Here is a 17,004-nt window from a genome sequence, read left to right on the forward strand (position 1 = left end):
GAGAAAATTGGAATCTTTCCAGTCATCGGGATTTCAGAGCGTTTGACAGCGCTTCTTGCATGATTCAAGTTCGCTTGTGTCGTTCCCCTTTTCTTTTGAATCCCATAGAGGGTTGAATAGGTTGTGTTCGGTGACTGTCACCAATTCTAGAAGCATATGCTATTCAATTAATATTCCCAGGGGCTACTGCTGTGATAATTTAAATATTAATAAATAAATAAAAAACTACTTGCTTAAGGTTTATACGGTTGTTGACCTCAAAAAAAAAAAAAAAAAAGGTTTGCACGGTTATTGGTCTACAAAATCTCGTTCAAAAGAACTTTATTCGTCCGTTTTCATGTGACGAAAGTCTCCATGTCCTTAGTTTGAATATTCATACATGACAAGGACTTGGTCGAAAGAAGACTAAAGTCTTCCTCCCTTAGCCCTGACGAAGAGAAAGTTGACGAGGCAAGCTCGTTTGACCATCTCTCTCTCTCTCATTCTCTCTCAAGCAGCCATTTGAGAAATTCTCAACTCGTTTTGCCCTCTTCCTGGAAACTATTCCGTCCAAAATTCACAATATTATCTCTCAATTCCGTCCCAACTCGTTCATTCCTGGTTAAACTTGCCTCTCTCTTCCCTCCCACAAACAAAAAGAGGGGGACCCGGACGTCCTTCACTCAACCATCATCATCTATCTCGATTCACGAATCTTTGCAACATCCGTTTTGTGCCCAAATCTGTCTGTAACGACATGAACGACCTCTTATCCGGCTCCTTCGCTCGCTCCAGCGACGACCGCGACTTCCACACCATCGAGCTGACCGGCGGCGGCGGCGGCGCCGGGGTCAACCTCGACAAGTTCTTCGAGGATGCCGAGTCGATCAAGGACGAGCTCAAGGAGCTGGAGGCCATCCACAAGAGGCTCCAGTCCTCTCACGAGCAGAGCAAGACGCTGCACAACGCGAGGGCCGTGAAGGACCTGAGGGCCCGCATGGACTCCGACGTGGCCACGGCCCTGAAGAAGGCGAAGCTGGTGAAGGTCAGGCTCGAGGCCCTCGAGCGGGCCAACGCCTCAAACCGGAGCCTCCCCGGCTGCGGGCCGGGGTCGTCGTCGGACCGGACGAGGACGTCGGTGGTGAACGGGCTGAGAAAGAAGTTGAAGGACAACATGGAGGGGTTCAACAAGCTGCGGGAGAAGATATCGTCAGAGTACAAGGAGACGGTGCAGCGGAGGTATTACACGGTGACCGGAGAGAACCCAGACGAGAGGACGGTGGACCTTCTGATTTCTACGGGTGAGTTTTGTTATTATACCAAAGAATCATTCCATGCACGCTTATCGTCTCCGCTTTGTCCTAACATGAAACCACATGAACGCTTAGAATCATATGCGTCTCGATTCTTTGGCCGAGCCGATTCCTTCTTTCTGTGCTCCTAATTTATGATGCAACTTCTTCGCATAGTTACTTGACGAGATGATGCATCGCTTTCACGGCGGATGAAAGCCGAGAGAAGAGTAGCGAAGAATCAACTCGGAGAATTTGTCATTTGACTTTGTGATGATAACCGTAGGGATCAGGGTTGTTGAGAGAAGTAGGATCTAATTTTAATCGGGGTTTATTGTTTAGTCAAGCCGCCAGACTTAGGTATATCTATATGTCTAAACTACAGCTAAATGTTTTGTTTCGGTGTTGCACGTGGTAATGTATGATAGGGTCGAAACCGAGAAAAGCACCAAAAAAGTCATAAATCTATTGCATTGGTACCAATTCATTCATAAACTTTTTAATTTGACCAATTTAGTCCTAATCCTTTTGCATTGATGTCAATTCAATTCAACCAACCAATTTAATCGCCGACATAGACGTCGGCCGTCTTACATGGCACGATTGACGATAACATGAATTTTTTTTAATAATTTTATAATATTTTTCTCAATTTTGTGTTGCATACTATTAGTTTTTTTTTTCTTTTCTTTTCATTGTAGCTGGCGAGGGGTCGCCTGGGTGAGGGCTTGGCTCCCCTCGCCTGCAGCCCTCTATGGCATGGGCTAGAGCCACAAAACCTTGCCGGCCAGAATGAAAAACAAATAAATTCATAAAGATATTGTGAAAATGTAAAAAAAATTTCACGTCGGCACCAATCATGCCACGTGGGACAATCAATAACGGCGGACGTCTATGTTAGCGATTATCAATTAAAATCGGTGGGATAAATTGAATAGGTATCAATACAAAATGTTTAGGGTTAAATTTGTCCAATTAAAATGTTTAGAAATAAATTAGTATCAATGCAATAGATTTATGACTTTTTTTTAAAAAAAAATTTCCGATCGAAACCAAACGAGTGTTGATAATCAAACACGTCTTTGATTTTTCGATTGAGCATGACATTTCTGACCAAATTAAATTTCCCTGATACATGAGCTACATATGAACACAGATACTTGTTTTTCCTCTTTCTATGTTCCCTAGTATTTGGCGACGCATTTCATGCCTCTCTTCTATTTGTCTCCATACGACTGATCCTGAGATCGTGACAATTGACAAACACATTCATCTTCAATATATCCAGAAGTAAAAGTTCCTGATTCAGTGAAATTGAATCTAGTGTTATTCCTCATCCCCGTCGAGTAACTCCACGAAATTTTCCTGTCCTCTCACACCGGCAAAATCGAAAAATGTTGCAGGCGAGAGCGAGACATTCTTGCAGAAAGCGATCCAGCAACAAGGCCGGGGCATGGTCCTCGACACCATCCAAGAGATCCAGGAGAGGCACGACGCGGTGAAGGACATGGAGAGGAACCTCAAGGAGCTGCACCAGGTGTTCCTGGACATGGCCGTCCTGGTCCAGTCCCAGGGCGAGCAGCTGGACGACATCGAGAGCCAGGTCGCGAGGGCCAACTCGCTCGTGCACCAGGGGACCGGGCAGCTCCAGCAGGCGCGGTGGTACCAGAAGAACTCCCGCAAGTGGACTTGCTACGGCATAACCCTCGTGCTGCTCATCGTCCTGCTGATCGTGCTCTTCATCGTGAAGCCTTGGAATTAGTAGCGGCGCCCCGACACGGCCGCGAGGGCCACGGCGTTTGGCGCTTTCTTCAGAGTCTTGTTTCGATCGTTCCTAGCGTGGAGACATGTGGAAAAAGCGTGGACGTTGCTTTTGGTTTTGATCATAGTAATTCTTTATGTATTCTTGCTAGATCTGTGTTACATAAGGTGGTGACTGGCGAGCTTTGTCTTCTATAAAATTGTCACAAGATGCACATATTGCACTATTAACATTTGCCTGCCTAAGAAAAGAGAGGCCATAGTATAGTTATGGGGAAAAGAATTGGGCACTAGATAAAAGACTGGCTTAAAATTTGAGGGGAAAATTTTTTGTGTGGCATTTATATAAGTGACACGTAACGTCACATGTCGATTTTATTATTAATTGATTTTTTTTTAATGTACATCACTTGATTGGATACACAATATTGTGTCACCAATTTTCAAACCAATTTTCCCATTCTTGTTAATCTATCTCCTCAGCACCCCATGTAGCAATGCCACTCAACCATTGGATCCACCTTTGCTTGTGTGGCTACTTACTTGTACAACGATGTCAACGAAACGAAAGAAATGAGAAAAGAGGACTGAAAACAAGGCAGGCGACTTGAGGACGGTCGCTACTTGCGCGGCCACCGGCGAGGGCAATCCCCAACGCTCGGTTGTATGGAGTTGTAAATACAAATTCGGGGTGAGAACAAGTAGGTCATTGCGGCAAAGGACGACTTGTTAGGATGCATGTATGAGTGATTTGTGTTAAAAGAAATCTCACATCGGATAATCGAAGTGGTGTAGAGCAATTAATATTTCCTAGTTGACCTATAACTCATCGGCTTAAACTTTTGAGTGAATGCGAATTTGATTGGATATGTTGACGTGCTCGGACTTGAGCTCCTTCCTCAACAAATTGTATAAGAGACGATAGTTGGCGACCCATGTGGTTTCTGGACATTGGCGTTGATGGATATTCAACTTCACATGTACGGACAGTTTTTGGACGGTGTAGGCTTTTGGGTGAAGGTATCGGACTTCTATTGCGCGCTCCCAACACAATTAGCGATGCCCCACCTCCCCTCGTGCATCGTGATTTTTCATTAAAATTCGCTCGATTGGAAGAGTAAAAGGACAAACTTGAATAAAATGAAACCTTGAGGATCAAAATTGAATATCGACGGAATGTGAAATAACTCCATTTGGTTCATCATTTGTAGAAAAATCTTTGGGGAAATGCAAAGGCCTTAGGCCAAAGGACTTTAGTGAAATGTAAATATTGTTTGGTAAGTTGTAATTGAAAAGTGCCTTGGGATGCAATTTTGGGGAAAAATGTTGTTTGGTGAACATATATTTGGAAAGTTCTTTGGTGTGACCAACGTAAATCTTTTAATTTTAATTTGTTAAGAATTGAAAAAAAAAACAATAACTTTAACTTTGGTTGCTGCAGAATGTTATCCGAAAATCAATAACTTCAATAGTGGAAGCGACTTTGATCCACACTTGAGATGTCTTCCTGGAAGCACAAACGAAAAAGGAAAATCGAAAGCACTAGACCCCATATCATAATTGGTGGATAATTTGGCTGCTGCATAGTGTTATCCAAAAATCATCATCCCAAAAATTTGAAATAAACGATGAATTTGCTGATTACATGAATCGAATGGACAAACCAATAGCAAAGAGGCGAGCGGTCACGAGGCACAAGAGGCAAGCGTGAGCGAATGGTCTAGAGAGGTGAGTGGTGTGAGGGTTTTTTTTGCGCTCGTCGAGATAGGTGAGAGGACCGAAGAGAGAAGGGGCAAAAAAAAAAATAGGATGGCCGTCGAGGGAGGTGAGAGAAGTGAGAAAATAGGGTTTTGGTTAACAAAGGGCAAAGTTGAAATTTTGGTTAATAAATGAGGGTAAAATAGGCAATTTCCACATTTTCATTAAAGTAGCAAGTTGCATGCCGAGAATGCAACTTGCCCCGGTGGAAATAGGCAATTTTCACATTTATCATATCATTGACAGCTCAATTGAGAATTTGAAAATAATAAACAAAATCCTTAAAAGGAACCACCGACGAAATGTCAAAGACCTTGCTTATAATCAATCAGCTTTCAGTGGTACAGCGCGCTGATTCGCTTCTTCCCAGCTACGGCTATGGCAACTCTGCGGATGATAGGCAAGTCAGCTGGTTTTTTTCCCTTTCTGAAATGTCGATTTCAATTCATTCTCTTGCTCCCACCACGTGAATGGAGACATTCTCACTCTTTTCTCATTCTCTCTGGCCGTCAAAAACAGATATTGCCGTCAACTTCACAGGTCAGGCATTTCGTCGAACACTTGTTGGGTTGTGGCTGAAATTGCCGGCAGTGATTCTTTCGTACCCCATTTATGAAATTGGTTAAATTTTGTTTTCGTTCGTTAATTGAGTAAGAAAAAATCGATGTAGATGGCATGTTTAAAGGAATCTACAACGGGAAGCAGTGCCATGTGGCCGATATTGCCACGGTGCTGAACAGAGCCTGGAGTGCTGGTGTTGATCGGATCATCGTAAGTATATTCGCCTTTCCCGGGATGAATTTGTATATGTTGGCAATCAGAGTTCGATTTTGTGTGTGTACTGTCCATTAGGGGTGATTGGGTTAGATGGAAGGTTCTTGCCAATGGCGGAGGTTACTGAGCCAGTTTAGTCTAATTGATGTTCTCTCAGACTTAAGAGATCTAAATGACAATGAAGTTGGGAAGGCTGTACCATCTGGAGTTTGGATGGCTCTCTCTTTTGACATTTTAGCGTGAAAGATCCCACTGAATAGTTGAGCAAGGAGTTTGGCAAGTGATTTCCTATGCCGTTTATGGCAAAGCAAAGACCTACTAAGGGCCAACATTGCTTCGTACTTGCGAGACTACTTTCAACGACATCTTAAGCATTGTAACTTGCAACAATGTCGTCTTCCTAAGTTGCATGAAAAATAAACCGTTTAGCACCCTGTGTAATTTTCTTGCCTCGGATAATGACGACCTTCCTATAACAAATGATTTAGATGCTTTCGTAGGTTGGATCAATTTGTCATGGGTGAATTTGGTGACTTCAGGTGCTCCTGCCAGTTTAGAGCTTGTAGGGTTCTGTGTTCTAAAGGGGAAGGAGCTTGTAGGGTTCTGTGTTTAATCTCACTTGGAGAGATTATTGTTTCTTGGAAAAAGTTTTGGTTGAAGGTCAGCAGTTTCCTACTTGACCCACATCGTTCCATGGTCAGGAAATTGAACCAATTATAATGTTTTGTACAGTAGACAAAATTTATTAGATGGCTGGCTCAGATTGCTGCTTCTATAAAAGAAAAATTATCTTCTTTTTCTATCAGACACAATTTAAAATGGCTGTAACTAATTGTTGTTGCAGGTGACTGGCGGGTCGCTGGAGGAATCAAAGGAAGCTCTTGCAATTGCAGAAACGGATGGTTTGTAGGATTTATTGTAAAGACAGAATTTCCTTCTGCATTTGATATATGAAAGCTCGTTATTGATTCCCAAGGACTTAGAAACCATCAAATCTGTATAGAAAGTATCCTCCGCCTTTTCACCTTGATTCTGTACTTTGATGGATGTTGGACTTACACATTTGATGTATTAATAATGTCAGGGAGGCTTTTTTGCACTGTAGGAGTTCATCCAACTAGATGCAGGGTATCATACATCCTTTAGATTTTATTGGATGTTATTTCCAGAATATATTGTTGGATGGTCCTGATTCTAGGCATGTTGATATTCTCTTCAGGAATTTGAAGAAGGTGGAGATCCAGAAAAGCATTATCGGTCTCTTCTATCATTAGCTAGAGAAGGCATACAGAAAGGAAAAGTAAGTCCGATCTTTCGTAATATGTTAGTAAAGTGAACTGCTAAATGCTTTAGCACGTTTCTTAATACTGCACATGCTTTTTATGATGGCCTTTCAAATGAGATAAAAGTGCGAAAGGTTTCTGCAAAGACATCGACGCTTTCATTTGCTCATTGAATGGAGAACTTTGATAAGATACAGAACTGCCAACTTTGATCGGATTATAGTCATTGCCTTGTTATGTAGTCCTTCACTTTCTACATGTATGATTATCAGTTTATTGTTAAACTATTTGGTGGAATGATGGTGTCCTAGTGTCCTGGATAGATTCACTTGCTATTCGACGTCATTTGATTGTTTCTGGAGAAAACTATAGTTTCATTTTCTATTAGCTAATCTGCATGCTGATGTAAAGGTTGTGGCAATCGGTGAATGTGGATTGGACTATGACAGGCTTCATTTTTGCCCTTCCGAGATTCAAAAGAAGTATGTAGGCAGTGAGGTGAAAACTTTGTTTAGTTTTATATTTTTGCTTGTCTCTTTATTGCAAGTTATCCCTTTTAATTGATAAGCTGGTTCTTTTTAAATGCCTGTCTGAAAAATAGGTACTTTGCGAAGCAGTTTGAATTGGCATGTGCTACTAAGCTTCCTATGTTTCTCCATATGCGTGCAGCTGCTGATGACTTCTGTGAAATCGTGGACAGAAACAAGGACAGGTGTGATCCTGAATGCTCTGTGAAATGGACCTCTTTTGGGATTTCTGCATGTGCCATGGGCAGTGTATTCTGTCTTCTGTTAGATATGCTTTCCCTTCTTAATGCCTTTTATATTCCAATGCTGGGATATGCAAATACTAAGTAAGTGGACAATAACAACTTATGAGCCACAGAAATAGCAAGTTTCCCACTTTACTCAATGATCGTGGACTTTGATTGACCTTGTCTATCTTTTGTATGATGAAATCAAAACTCTAGCAAGAGTATGTAATCAATAATTCTCAGTGTTAGGCTGAAAATTGATTCTTTTCTCCTCCTTATCTTGACTTGGGTAATCAAAACAATGTAAAGAGATGGAAAAATTAATAGGGGGACATTTAGTCCACTCATATTTTCCTTCAGGTGTGGGTTCTTTGTCAATGTCATTTTTTGATTTAAGCTCTGAAAATGTGGAATCAATATTCGGAAGTTCTAAACTCAGGACAATAAGAGCATGATTCCCTAAGTTGCAACTGCAGCTTCAGAAAACAGAATGTTTACTTCAATTTTAGGATCAGAGGCATCCAACAAGGAGATCGGAGCTTCTGCTTTTTTACCATCTTTCTAGAACAAACCCACCCCCCCCTTTTCCCCACAAAACAACCCCAAAAAATAAAATTACAAAAAATATTCACTTGGTCTTGATTTCACATGCTGCCACTTCATTTTACTCTTCCTGTTTTCTTATCTGAAGTTTTCAAGACTGCATCAGTTATGGCAAGAGCGTAATCATATAAAGAAGAGGGTGCTTCTGAAAAATGGAAAAGTTTAACTTTCATTTTATAGACAAGGGTGGCATACTTTTTGGCTTTGCATTAGATAGGCATGAAAGGGACGTAGCCTGATGCTTTATTTTCAGCTGATGATCAAACTTCTTCCCCTTGCTTTTTGCACTGATTTAGATTCTGAGCTCCAACTGTCAAAAATACACTATGACGATCAGTGGACATTCTTTATCAGCTTGTCAATTCTTATTTTTCCTTTTGGACTTTACAGGAGAAAAACTGCTGTATATACATAAGGTTGTTTATCATCACTTCTCTTTTCGCCATGCTAAGTGAACTTAGACGCTTATTTCAATTATTGTATGTCATTGCTGTAAATATCTGTTTAAGGTTATTTAGTGGTGATAGGCCTGGTATCTTATCTTTTAGTTGTTTCTTCAGAAGAATACTATTCGATATATGATGTTTCCATCTTCGAAGCAGGTTTGCAGCTGGTGTGGCACATTCATTTACAGGGAGTGCCGAAGATCGTGATAAGCTTCTTTCCTTCAGTAATATATTTATAGGTGAATATAGTTTTTACCCCATCTAGACTATTTTTCTCCATGAACACAACTTCCTATGTACATCTCTATGAATATTTAGCTAATTATTTTGTTTGAGATGGATATATCCAATTATTTATCTGGTCAATGCTTCACCAACCATACTTTTTATAACTTGACATAGTTGGAGATGTAAAAGACAGCAAAATGAAAAAAAGAAACAACGGCAAGAACTGAGAAGACTTGAAGTGAGAATAGAGAAAGCTCTAGGGTTTAGAGAAACTAATAATATTGAAAAGAAGAAAACTAATGATAGAGGGAGTTAAAGACCTATATATATTAGGGTTGCAGATGTAACATTATCTTGACTTTTTATTGGGCATAATAAACTCCTAATCTCAGCCATAAGACTCATTAAAAGTGACATGCTTGTCACATGTCCACATATATACCTAATAACATAACAAAATACTAACTAAAGGAAAGATGGACTAAAACTGCTTGTATAAATTTAAGGTTAATACTACAAAAAACCCTATCTTGCTACACCCGTGACATATTTGCCCCAAACTATTTTTTTGACCACCAACAACTCTAAACTAGTACACCTTTGACAAATATACCTCAAACTGGTACACTTGTGACAAATTTACCCTATGCTAATTTTCGTTAAATTTTGTCACCAAATTACCGAGTTGGATGACACTTGACAATTGTCAGATGTACACATTTGGGGTTTTTACCCTATATTGGTCATAGGTATATCAATTTGGGGTTTTTCGTGGTATTAATCCAATTTAATGGAAACTAACGAAAGTAAATTTGTCACATGTGTACCAGTTTGGGGTTTTCGGTGGTCAAAAAAATAGTTTGGGATAAATTTGTCAAAGGTGTATCAGTTTGGGGTTTTTCTTGGTATTAAGCCATATATTTATGCTTCTGCATCAATTGTGAAGATTCACGTAAGTTGTGATCATCTAAACAGATGGTACTTTGGTGATCCGGCACAAAGTAGCCTCTGAAAATGATAAGTTACCACTCTTTATCTACTTATCTAAGAAGTAAGGGGCGGAAATATATGATGTCAAAAATATCTACAGAATGGTACGTTAAAAACAAGGGAGATGAACATCAAATTTTGTGGACCAATAAAGTGGACATCCTTTCACTGTAATCATCTTGTCTATATATAACATATTCTGTTTGGCGGTGCTTCAGGCTTCCAATGGCTTTCTGGTATGAACATTACACACTGCACTGTGCTTTTTGATTGGACACAGTTTGGTGATTCATGTGATCAGGTGGGTGGGGTAGATGATATTGATCTTGATTTACTGAGAGAAAGGTCCAAGTGGAGGTGTAGGTGATAGATTAGATCTGTTGCTTCTAGGGCTAGGATTGCAGTGCGAGGGATGATTATGTCTGGTTTCTGATGTGCTCACTCAGTAGCAATGTAAAAGTTAAGAAGACTTTTAGTTCTAAAACTCCAATTCTTTGTTGGTTACCAAATGGAGTATGATAGGCAAACTAAGTTTTTGTTGAAGGTTGAATGGAATTGGCAAAAGGAGAACTTTTTGGTCTTTCATAGCACTTTTTTTTCCCTTTCTTGCTATAAGGTTATTAACAGTAAAAAATGCCGTGTACAATGTCCACCCATTTGCAAATAGAGCATGTCTTTACCCTATCAAATTTAAGGGAAAGTATGCCTTTCAGGAGTCAGAAAAAAAAGTATGCAGCTAGATGCTAGCTGAAGTCATGGAACTTGGTCAACTATCTATAACCATTTCTGTGACAACTTTATGTGGGGACCTAAACACTACATATTAATGCGGCATGCACTCTACTTATTGTTTTTACCTCCACCAAATCTCTCTCTTATGTTCTATATGCTAGAACTGTCCATTAAATTTAATAACGACGACATTTCTCCTGGGAGATGTGTTTTGGCAGTATTATATGTGCTCTTCTCAGTTTTGGTTTCCAATGCCTAACTAGGTGTCAATGGTTGCTCTCTGAAGACTTCTGAGAATCTTGATGTTGTTCGAGGGATTCCCCTTGAAAGAATGATGATTGAGACAGATTCTCCATATTGTGAAATAAAGAGCACTCATGCTGGCATCGGCTACGTTAAGACTCTCTGGCCTTCAAAAAAGAAAGAGAAATATGATCCGGAGAGCACTATTAAAGGGCGGAATGAACCTTGCTTAGTTCAGTGAGTGTTTTTTGTTTAATGTGTTACTGTATGCTGTGTTAAAGTTATGTTGGTAATTTGTAATTTAGAGACGGAGAAAAAGAGTAACAAAATGAAATTTCTACTATTCTCTTATTGTTGGTTGTGAGATAAAAAATAAATGGTCGAAGACCGATCCTGGGCAGAGCACAACACTGCAAGTACCATTGTATTTAGTCTGTAAATCTTTGGCCAATTTCTTCATAGCTAGGCTTGAAAAATGATTTGTAAAGCGTGAAAGCTACTGTGTGCATTGAATTATGTGCTTCCTGAAAGATTCTTTTGTATATAAAAGGAAGGCAGACACAATTGAAGCTGACCCAAAAATTCCTGTATGATTATTGTCTATGAAAGAAAGACTCACAATGTCAGCTGCCGAAAATTTGTGAACTCCTGGTAATCTTTGTCTGCACCTTTGGACTAACAAAGAGACAATTTTCCCTTAAACATGTTAATTGCCATTCGATAATTGATCAGTAAAACAATTCATTTTGACATAACAAAATTATTTCTTTGAATAAGGTCATAAGGTTTCTAATGGTTTATTCCCTGTGTCTGCTGTTTGTAGACTTGATAAATTGGTTCTTGCCCTTTTCAATGGGTAGTTATACCCGTTTACAGATGCAGTTTCAGTTTTTTTCCTCTTGTTATGGTTGTTTTACTCGGGCTATGGAGTTTTATCTGATCAGTTATTGTTGTTCCCCACCCTGACCCCGCCCACCTCTCCTTTATCAATAGGAGGCTGGTGCATGGTGCCTTTTAGGTAGAAATCATAGAACTTATTATTTTAGGAGCATTCTTGCAACTGAATAGCAAGTAGACTCAAAGAACGAATTAAAAAGGTCCCCTTGGAATGAAGCCCCAACTAAACTCTGTTTTGAGATGCATCGTGTATCATGTGTTATGACTATTGCTTTAGCTTCTTTTTCTTTGGTCCAGAACTATATTGATTTTACGTTTGTTGAAGCAAAGAATATTTGCTTCCTATGTTTTAATCTTTTTATATCTTCATAAATTTTAATAATGTCTTTTGTCTTACTAAAATTCAGTCAAGTTCTGGAGGTGGTTGCTGGTTGCAAAGGTATTGATGACATAGGTCAGCTGAGCAAGACATTGTATCATAACACCTGCAGGTATTTTGATTTGTCGTTTTGGATGAAGTATATTTTGTTCTGGCTTATTCAATACGCTTCAAGGAAAGTCCCTGCTTTCTAGTTTGGTGGGTCGTCAACTCTCTTTTTCCCTCCTCCTTTTCTGAGAATGAAATTCATTCCATACTCTCTCCATTCAAAATCGTTTTAAAACTGGAGCGTCCACCAGTTCTGATTATAGGATTCAGAGTTGCATTGTGGAAACTCACACCTTGTAGCTACGTATTCTTGATACTGAACTGTATAGTATCTTGTCCTGGACAGTTTCATCTTCTAAATTTCCATGAAATTTTGCCCGTGCAATTTCTGCAGAGTTTTCTTTCCTCAAGACCTGGACACCACAGCAGACGCTCTCCTTACTGGCAGTTTGACACCTGCTGAATGACCTTGAACATAGATTCGTTGAAGTCTTGCAATTTTCTCCCCATACAGTGAACATTGCTGCTTCTTCCGACATTATGATGCGATTTAGTTATATTTGACGGCTCTGGGACAATATATTGGAATGTTTGAACCGTAGTTTATTTCTCACTCTGTTGCTCAATTTTGGGGTGTTGAGATTATCAGAACGCTTGTTTCTGTTTTGGTCCTGATTTACTAATCTGAATTAAGAGAATGGATCCGATCAAACATAGAGAAAAGGAATGGAAGATTGACCGAATGAATAGCTAATATTCTTTGTCTCTTACTAGATAAAAGGAGAAAAATGTGTGAAACTTTGGTTTCTACTTAGATGCTTCCGCAGTTGAAAGCGTTGACGACTTTCCAAACAAATATTTTTTGTTTTTGATAGAATGAGTGAAAGAAAACCCTTGAAATGCAACCACGAAAACAGCTTCAATGATCCGTGTTCAAGCCCGATATATCGACTTCAATGGAAAGTCTTCTGTCCTTGTAGGGGTGTCGATTCCAGCGCAAGATGTCAGCTCGTTTACACGGTGGATCAATCACCTAAAACAAACTATTTTCCTAGCAGTTTTGAGTTTCTTTCTCAGAACAAAGTGTTTGGCTGTTGAGGACAACTGGTGAATAATTCCAACATTCCATGTAACTTCACCCTTAGCCCTGACGAAGAGAAGTTGACGAGGTAAGCTCATTTAACCATCTCTCTCTCTCTCTCTCTCTCTCTCTCTCTCTCTCTCTCAAGCGGCCATTTGAGAAGAAATCAACTGGTTTCTCTCTTCCTCACAACCATTTCGTTCTACACTTTCCTCTCTCTCCCCTCCCACGAACAAAAGAAGGGAAAGTCCTCCCGTTAATCATCGTCATCTATCACGTCTTACAGATCTTTGCAACATCAATTTTTGAACCCAAATCCGTCTGTTTCACCATGAGCGACCTCTTGTCTACCTCCTCCTCTTGCTTCCTGAGCTCTGACGGCAGTGGTGCCGGCGTCAGCCTCGACAAGTTCTTCGTGGATGCCGAGTCGATCAAGGACGAACTCAAGGTGCTGGAGAGCCTCCACCAGAGGCTCCAATCCAGAACACGAGCATAGCAAGAGGCTGCAAAAACGTGAGGGCCGTGAAGGACCCGAGGGCCTGGATGGAATGGGGGGGCGTGGACGAGGCCCTGAAGAAGGCGAAGGCGGTGAAGGTGAGGCTCGAGGCCTTCGAGTGGGCCAACGCCGTGAACCAGAACTTCCCGGGGTGTGGGACTGGATCATCGTCAGACCAGACAAGGACGACGGTGGTGAACGGGCTGAGGAAGGTGTTGAAGGACAACATGGAGGGGCTCAACAAGTTGTGGGAGAAGTTATCGTCAGAGTACAAGGAGACGGTGAAGCGGAGGTATTTCGCGGTGACCGGAGAGAATCCAGACGAGAGGATAGGGGATCTTCTTATTTCTACCAGTAGGAAAAATTATCATATTATGCTTTTATCAATTCAGTCTTATACCTTAAAAATTATGTCAATTGAGTTTTAAACCTTCTAAACGTTTTTTTTTTCAATTGAATTCATCTAATCAATTTTCGCCGAAAATCGGTGACGTGACCATCGCAGACGTCCCACGTGGCCCGATCGATATTGACGTAGATAAGTTTATTAACTTTTTTAATATTTTCCTAAAAAATTCTTCTCTTTTCCTTCTATACTTTTTTTTTTTTATTGCGGCCAGTGAGGGTCGCCGGACCCTTGCTCGACCCTCGCTGGCCACAGTAAAGAAAAAGCAAAAAAAGAAGGAATGGGAAAAAAATCGAAAACTATTGAATTACTATTAGAAAAATATCCACGTTAGCGTTGATCGTGTCGCGTATGGCAGGTGACGTCCACGCCAATGATTTTCAGTTAAAATTAATCGGATGGACTCAACTTTTGTTATTATGACAAAGAATTATCTCATGCATGTAGATGTAATGCGATTATCTATTGATTCTTTGACCCAGTCACATATTTATTTGACAACGTTATAATACCGTTTCACGAAAATTAACAGATTTAGGAATTCACATAGTACATAACAACTAGTGGGTGGAGTACACGTGTCGCGTGCATGTAAAACAGGATCAGATTTTAATCGTGATTATTGTTTAGTCAAAGCTGCAACACTTGCTTCGTATATCAAGGAAACGGGAAAGCTAGTCATAACGTCTAACCTACAGCTAAGAGGTTTATAATAAGAAAGAGAGCAACCATCAGATAACTACACGTTCGAACAATGAATCTAGAGGTTTACACTATGGAATTCCTCGTCCCGGTCGTATAACTTCACGATCTTTTCCCTCCTCTGATACCAATAAATCGGACATTGCCGCAGGCGAGAGCGAGACATTCTTGCGGAAAGCGATGCAGGGACAAGACCGGGGCGGGGTTCTCGACGCAGTCCGAGAGATCCGGGAGAGGCACGACACGGCGTGGCAAAGGTGACTTGGAGTGGAACCGCCAGAACTTCCACCACCTGCTCTTCCGTTCCGTAATCTTCATGCTGCTCATTGCTGCTGGTGACCGTGCTCTTAGTCATTTAGCCTCGGATTTAGCGGCGGCGCCGCGACACGAGGACCGCGGCTTGGATGCGTCTTTCTCGGAGTCTTGGTTCTGAAGATGGTCATTCTTTATTAATGCCTGCTAGGCCAATGAGTTTCCTTGATTAGAACATCTATGTTACATGAGGTGGTAGTTCCTAAATCGTGAGGAGGAACTCTGTACTCTCAATGTAATTGTCACGAGATGCACATTTGCCTGAAAAATTATTGGATATTGACCGCCTGAGATTGAATTTAAATTCTAGAAAGAAAAATTGTTGTGTAACACTTATATCAAGTGACATGTAAAATAATATTGCATTTCAATTCCATCATTATTTGGTTTTCTTTATTGTACATCACAAATAAAATCGCTTGATTGAATAGATAATATTGGCTCATTAGACCATAGGATGAAAAATTATCAAAAAAGTCAAACATCTTGCACTTTTGTCAATTCAGTCTTAAACTTTTTAAGTTTGCCGATTCTGTCCTAAACCTATTCACCTTTTACCAATTCAAGCATATTGATGGATGCTGGCTGTCTTACGTGGCACCGTCGTGTTGACGTGAACAATTTTTAATAATATTTTAATTTTTTTCAAATACTTGTACATATTTTTCTAATTTTCTTTTTTCCCTTTTCCTTTCTACCTTTTTCCCTACTTGGCCTCAACCTCCATTGGCCTCAAGCGAGGGTTGTCCCCTCCTAGGCGCGGGAGGGCAACCCTCGATAGGAGCTGACGAGGGCGACTCTCTCCAGAGATCAGCAAGGCCGGCAAAGGAGAAAAAATAGAAAAGGAAAAAAAGGAAAAGGGAAAAAGGAAAAATAGAAAAATAAAAATATTCACAAAAATATTGAAATATTTTGTAAATCTGTCCACGTTAGCGCCGGTATCACCTAGGACGGGTGGCGTCCACATCAGCGATTCCCGACCAAAAGGACTAAATTGATAAAAGATAAAAAGATTTAGGATTGAATCAGCAAATTTAAAAGATCAAGAACTGAATTGGTAAAAGTGCAAAAAATTTAAAAAAAACTTGACAATTTTTTTCCGATTGTAGCAATGGAATTCAAACACGGGAGCCACCTTTGGTTATGTGGCTATTTCCTCATAACCATGTTGTCTGTCCTCTTTTCGTTTCATACTTTCTAACACTTCACCGACGTGTACAGCCACACTAGACGGCAACAAAGTTGGGTCCTATGGCTATGTTTTTAGGTCGAAAAGGGATCGAATTGATGAAAGGGGACGAAATTGGTTCGATTGGAAGAATAAAAGGACCGAATTGAACGAAATTAAGCTACAAGGATCGAGTTGAATATCGACCGAATGTAAATGATTTAATTTTAGACACTGTCGCTTCTCAAAATGGGAAGCTTTCCTTCTTTCCCAAAATTGACCCAAAGCAATTTTGAAGTTGAGGTATGTGCAGTAGTTTGTTCTTTTATCAGTAAGCGTGGTTGTATATGACCACGAATAATCTTTTGAAGATTGAACTGCAGCATCAACTTATTCCTGATAACTCTATTCACTGAAGGAAATGATCCCTGATAATCTTTTGAATTTCCTCAGCATCCAGTTTTAACAGAGTCGTGCACCCAGGGATGTCGATTCCGTCGCAAGACCACAGTAGATCAATCACTTAAAACGAAACTATTTTCCTCGCAGAACTAATTGTCGCGGGCATCGGCTCTAACTTTAGTCAATAAGATCAGTTATTGGGACTGATCATGAAACTTAAACTATAGACATTATTTGAGAAGGAATGGAAGAACGATGGATATGGCATAT

General features: G+C 40.3%; 2 protein-coding genes and 1 pseudogene across 4 annotated transcripts; all 3 read left to right on the plus strand.

Annotated features, from left to right (window-relative positions):
• The first annotated feature begins 462 nt into the window (after positions 1–462).
• Positions 463–3,299, plus strand: LOC115757653 (syntaxin-121-like). Of its 2 annotated transcripts, XM_048271757.1 has the most exons (3): positions 463–1,280; positions 2,675–3,039; positions 3,076–3,299. In XM_048271757.1, exons 1-2 carry the CDS (start codon positions 737–739, stop codon positions 3,031–3,033), a joined length of 903 nt encoding a protein of 300 aa, XP_048127714.1. In that variant the 5' UTR covers positions 463–736; the 3' UTR covers positions 3,034–3,039; positions 3,076–3,299. The 2 variants fall into 2 exon arrangements, with proteins under 2 accessions (XP_048127714.1, XP_030553825.1); XM_030697965.2 differs by having other exon boundaries at positions 465–1,280; positions 2,675–3,299.
• Positions 3,300–5,063: 1,764 nt separating this feature from the next.
• Positions 5,064–12,833, plus strand: LOC115757634 (deoxyribonuclease TATDN1). 2 transcript variants are annotated; one of them, XM_030697946.2, is made up of 12 exons: positions 5,064–5,190; positions 5,310–5,330; positions 5,461–5,561; positions 6,409–6,466; positions 6,649–6,692; positions 6,784–6,864; positions 7,259–7,329; positions 7,449–7,559; positions 8,807–8,889; positions 10,864–11,080; positions 12,148–12,231; positions 12,562–12,833. In XM_030697946.2, the coding sequence occupies exons 1-12, from the start codon at positions 5,169–5,171 to the stop codon at positions 12,632–12,634; spliced, it is 966 nt and encodes a 321-aa protein (XP_030553806.1). In that variant the 5' UTR covers positions 5,064–5,168; the 3' UTR covers positions 12,635–12,833. The 2 variants fall into 2 exon arrangements, with proteins under 2 accessions (XP_030553806.1, XP_048127592.1); XM_048271635.1 differs by lacking the exons at positions 5,064–5,190; positions 5,310–5,330; positions 5,461–5,561 and adding an exon at positions 5,578–5,908.
• Positions 12,834–13,431: 598 nt separating this feature from the next.
• On the plus strand, positions 13,432–15,172 carry LOC115757647 (annotated as a pseudogene).
• Positions 15,173–17,004: the final 1,832 nt, after the last annotated feature.

Source organism: Rhodamnia argentea, chromosome 10 (genome assembly GCF_020921035.1).
Source record: "Rhodamnia argentea isolate NSW1041297 chromosome 10, ASM2092103v1, whole genome shotgun sequence".
NCBI classification, from domain to species: domain Eukaryota; kingdom Viridiplantae; phylum Streptophyta; class Magnoliopsida; order Myrtales; family Myrtaceae; genus Rhodamnia; species Rhodamnia argentea.

What these genes read in the sequence shown, in the direction of transcription:
- LOC115757634 (XM_030697946.2), top strand. Translation starts at nt 5,169, where the DNA reads ATGGCAACTCTGCGGATGATAG. An exon ending in TTCATCCAACTAGATGCAGG is followed by an intron (nt 6,693 to 6,783) that starts GTATCATACATC and finishes TATTCTCTTCAG; the next exon opens with GAATTTGAAGAAGGTGGAGA. An exon ending in CTTCAGTAATATATTTATAG is followed by an intron (nt 8,890 to 10,863) that starts GTGAATATAGTT and finishes ATGCCTAACTAG; the next exon opens with GTGTCAATGGTTGCTCTCTG.
- LOC115757653 (XM_048271757.1), top strand. Translation starts at nt 737, where the DNA reads ATGAACGACCTCTTATCCGGCTCCTTCGCTCGCTCCAGCGACGACCGC. An exon ending in GGACCTTCTGATTTCTACGG is followed by an intron (nt 1,281 to 2,674) that starts GTGAGTTTTGTT and finishes AAAATGTTGCAG; the next exon opens with GCGAGAGCGAGACATTCTTG.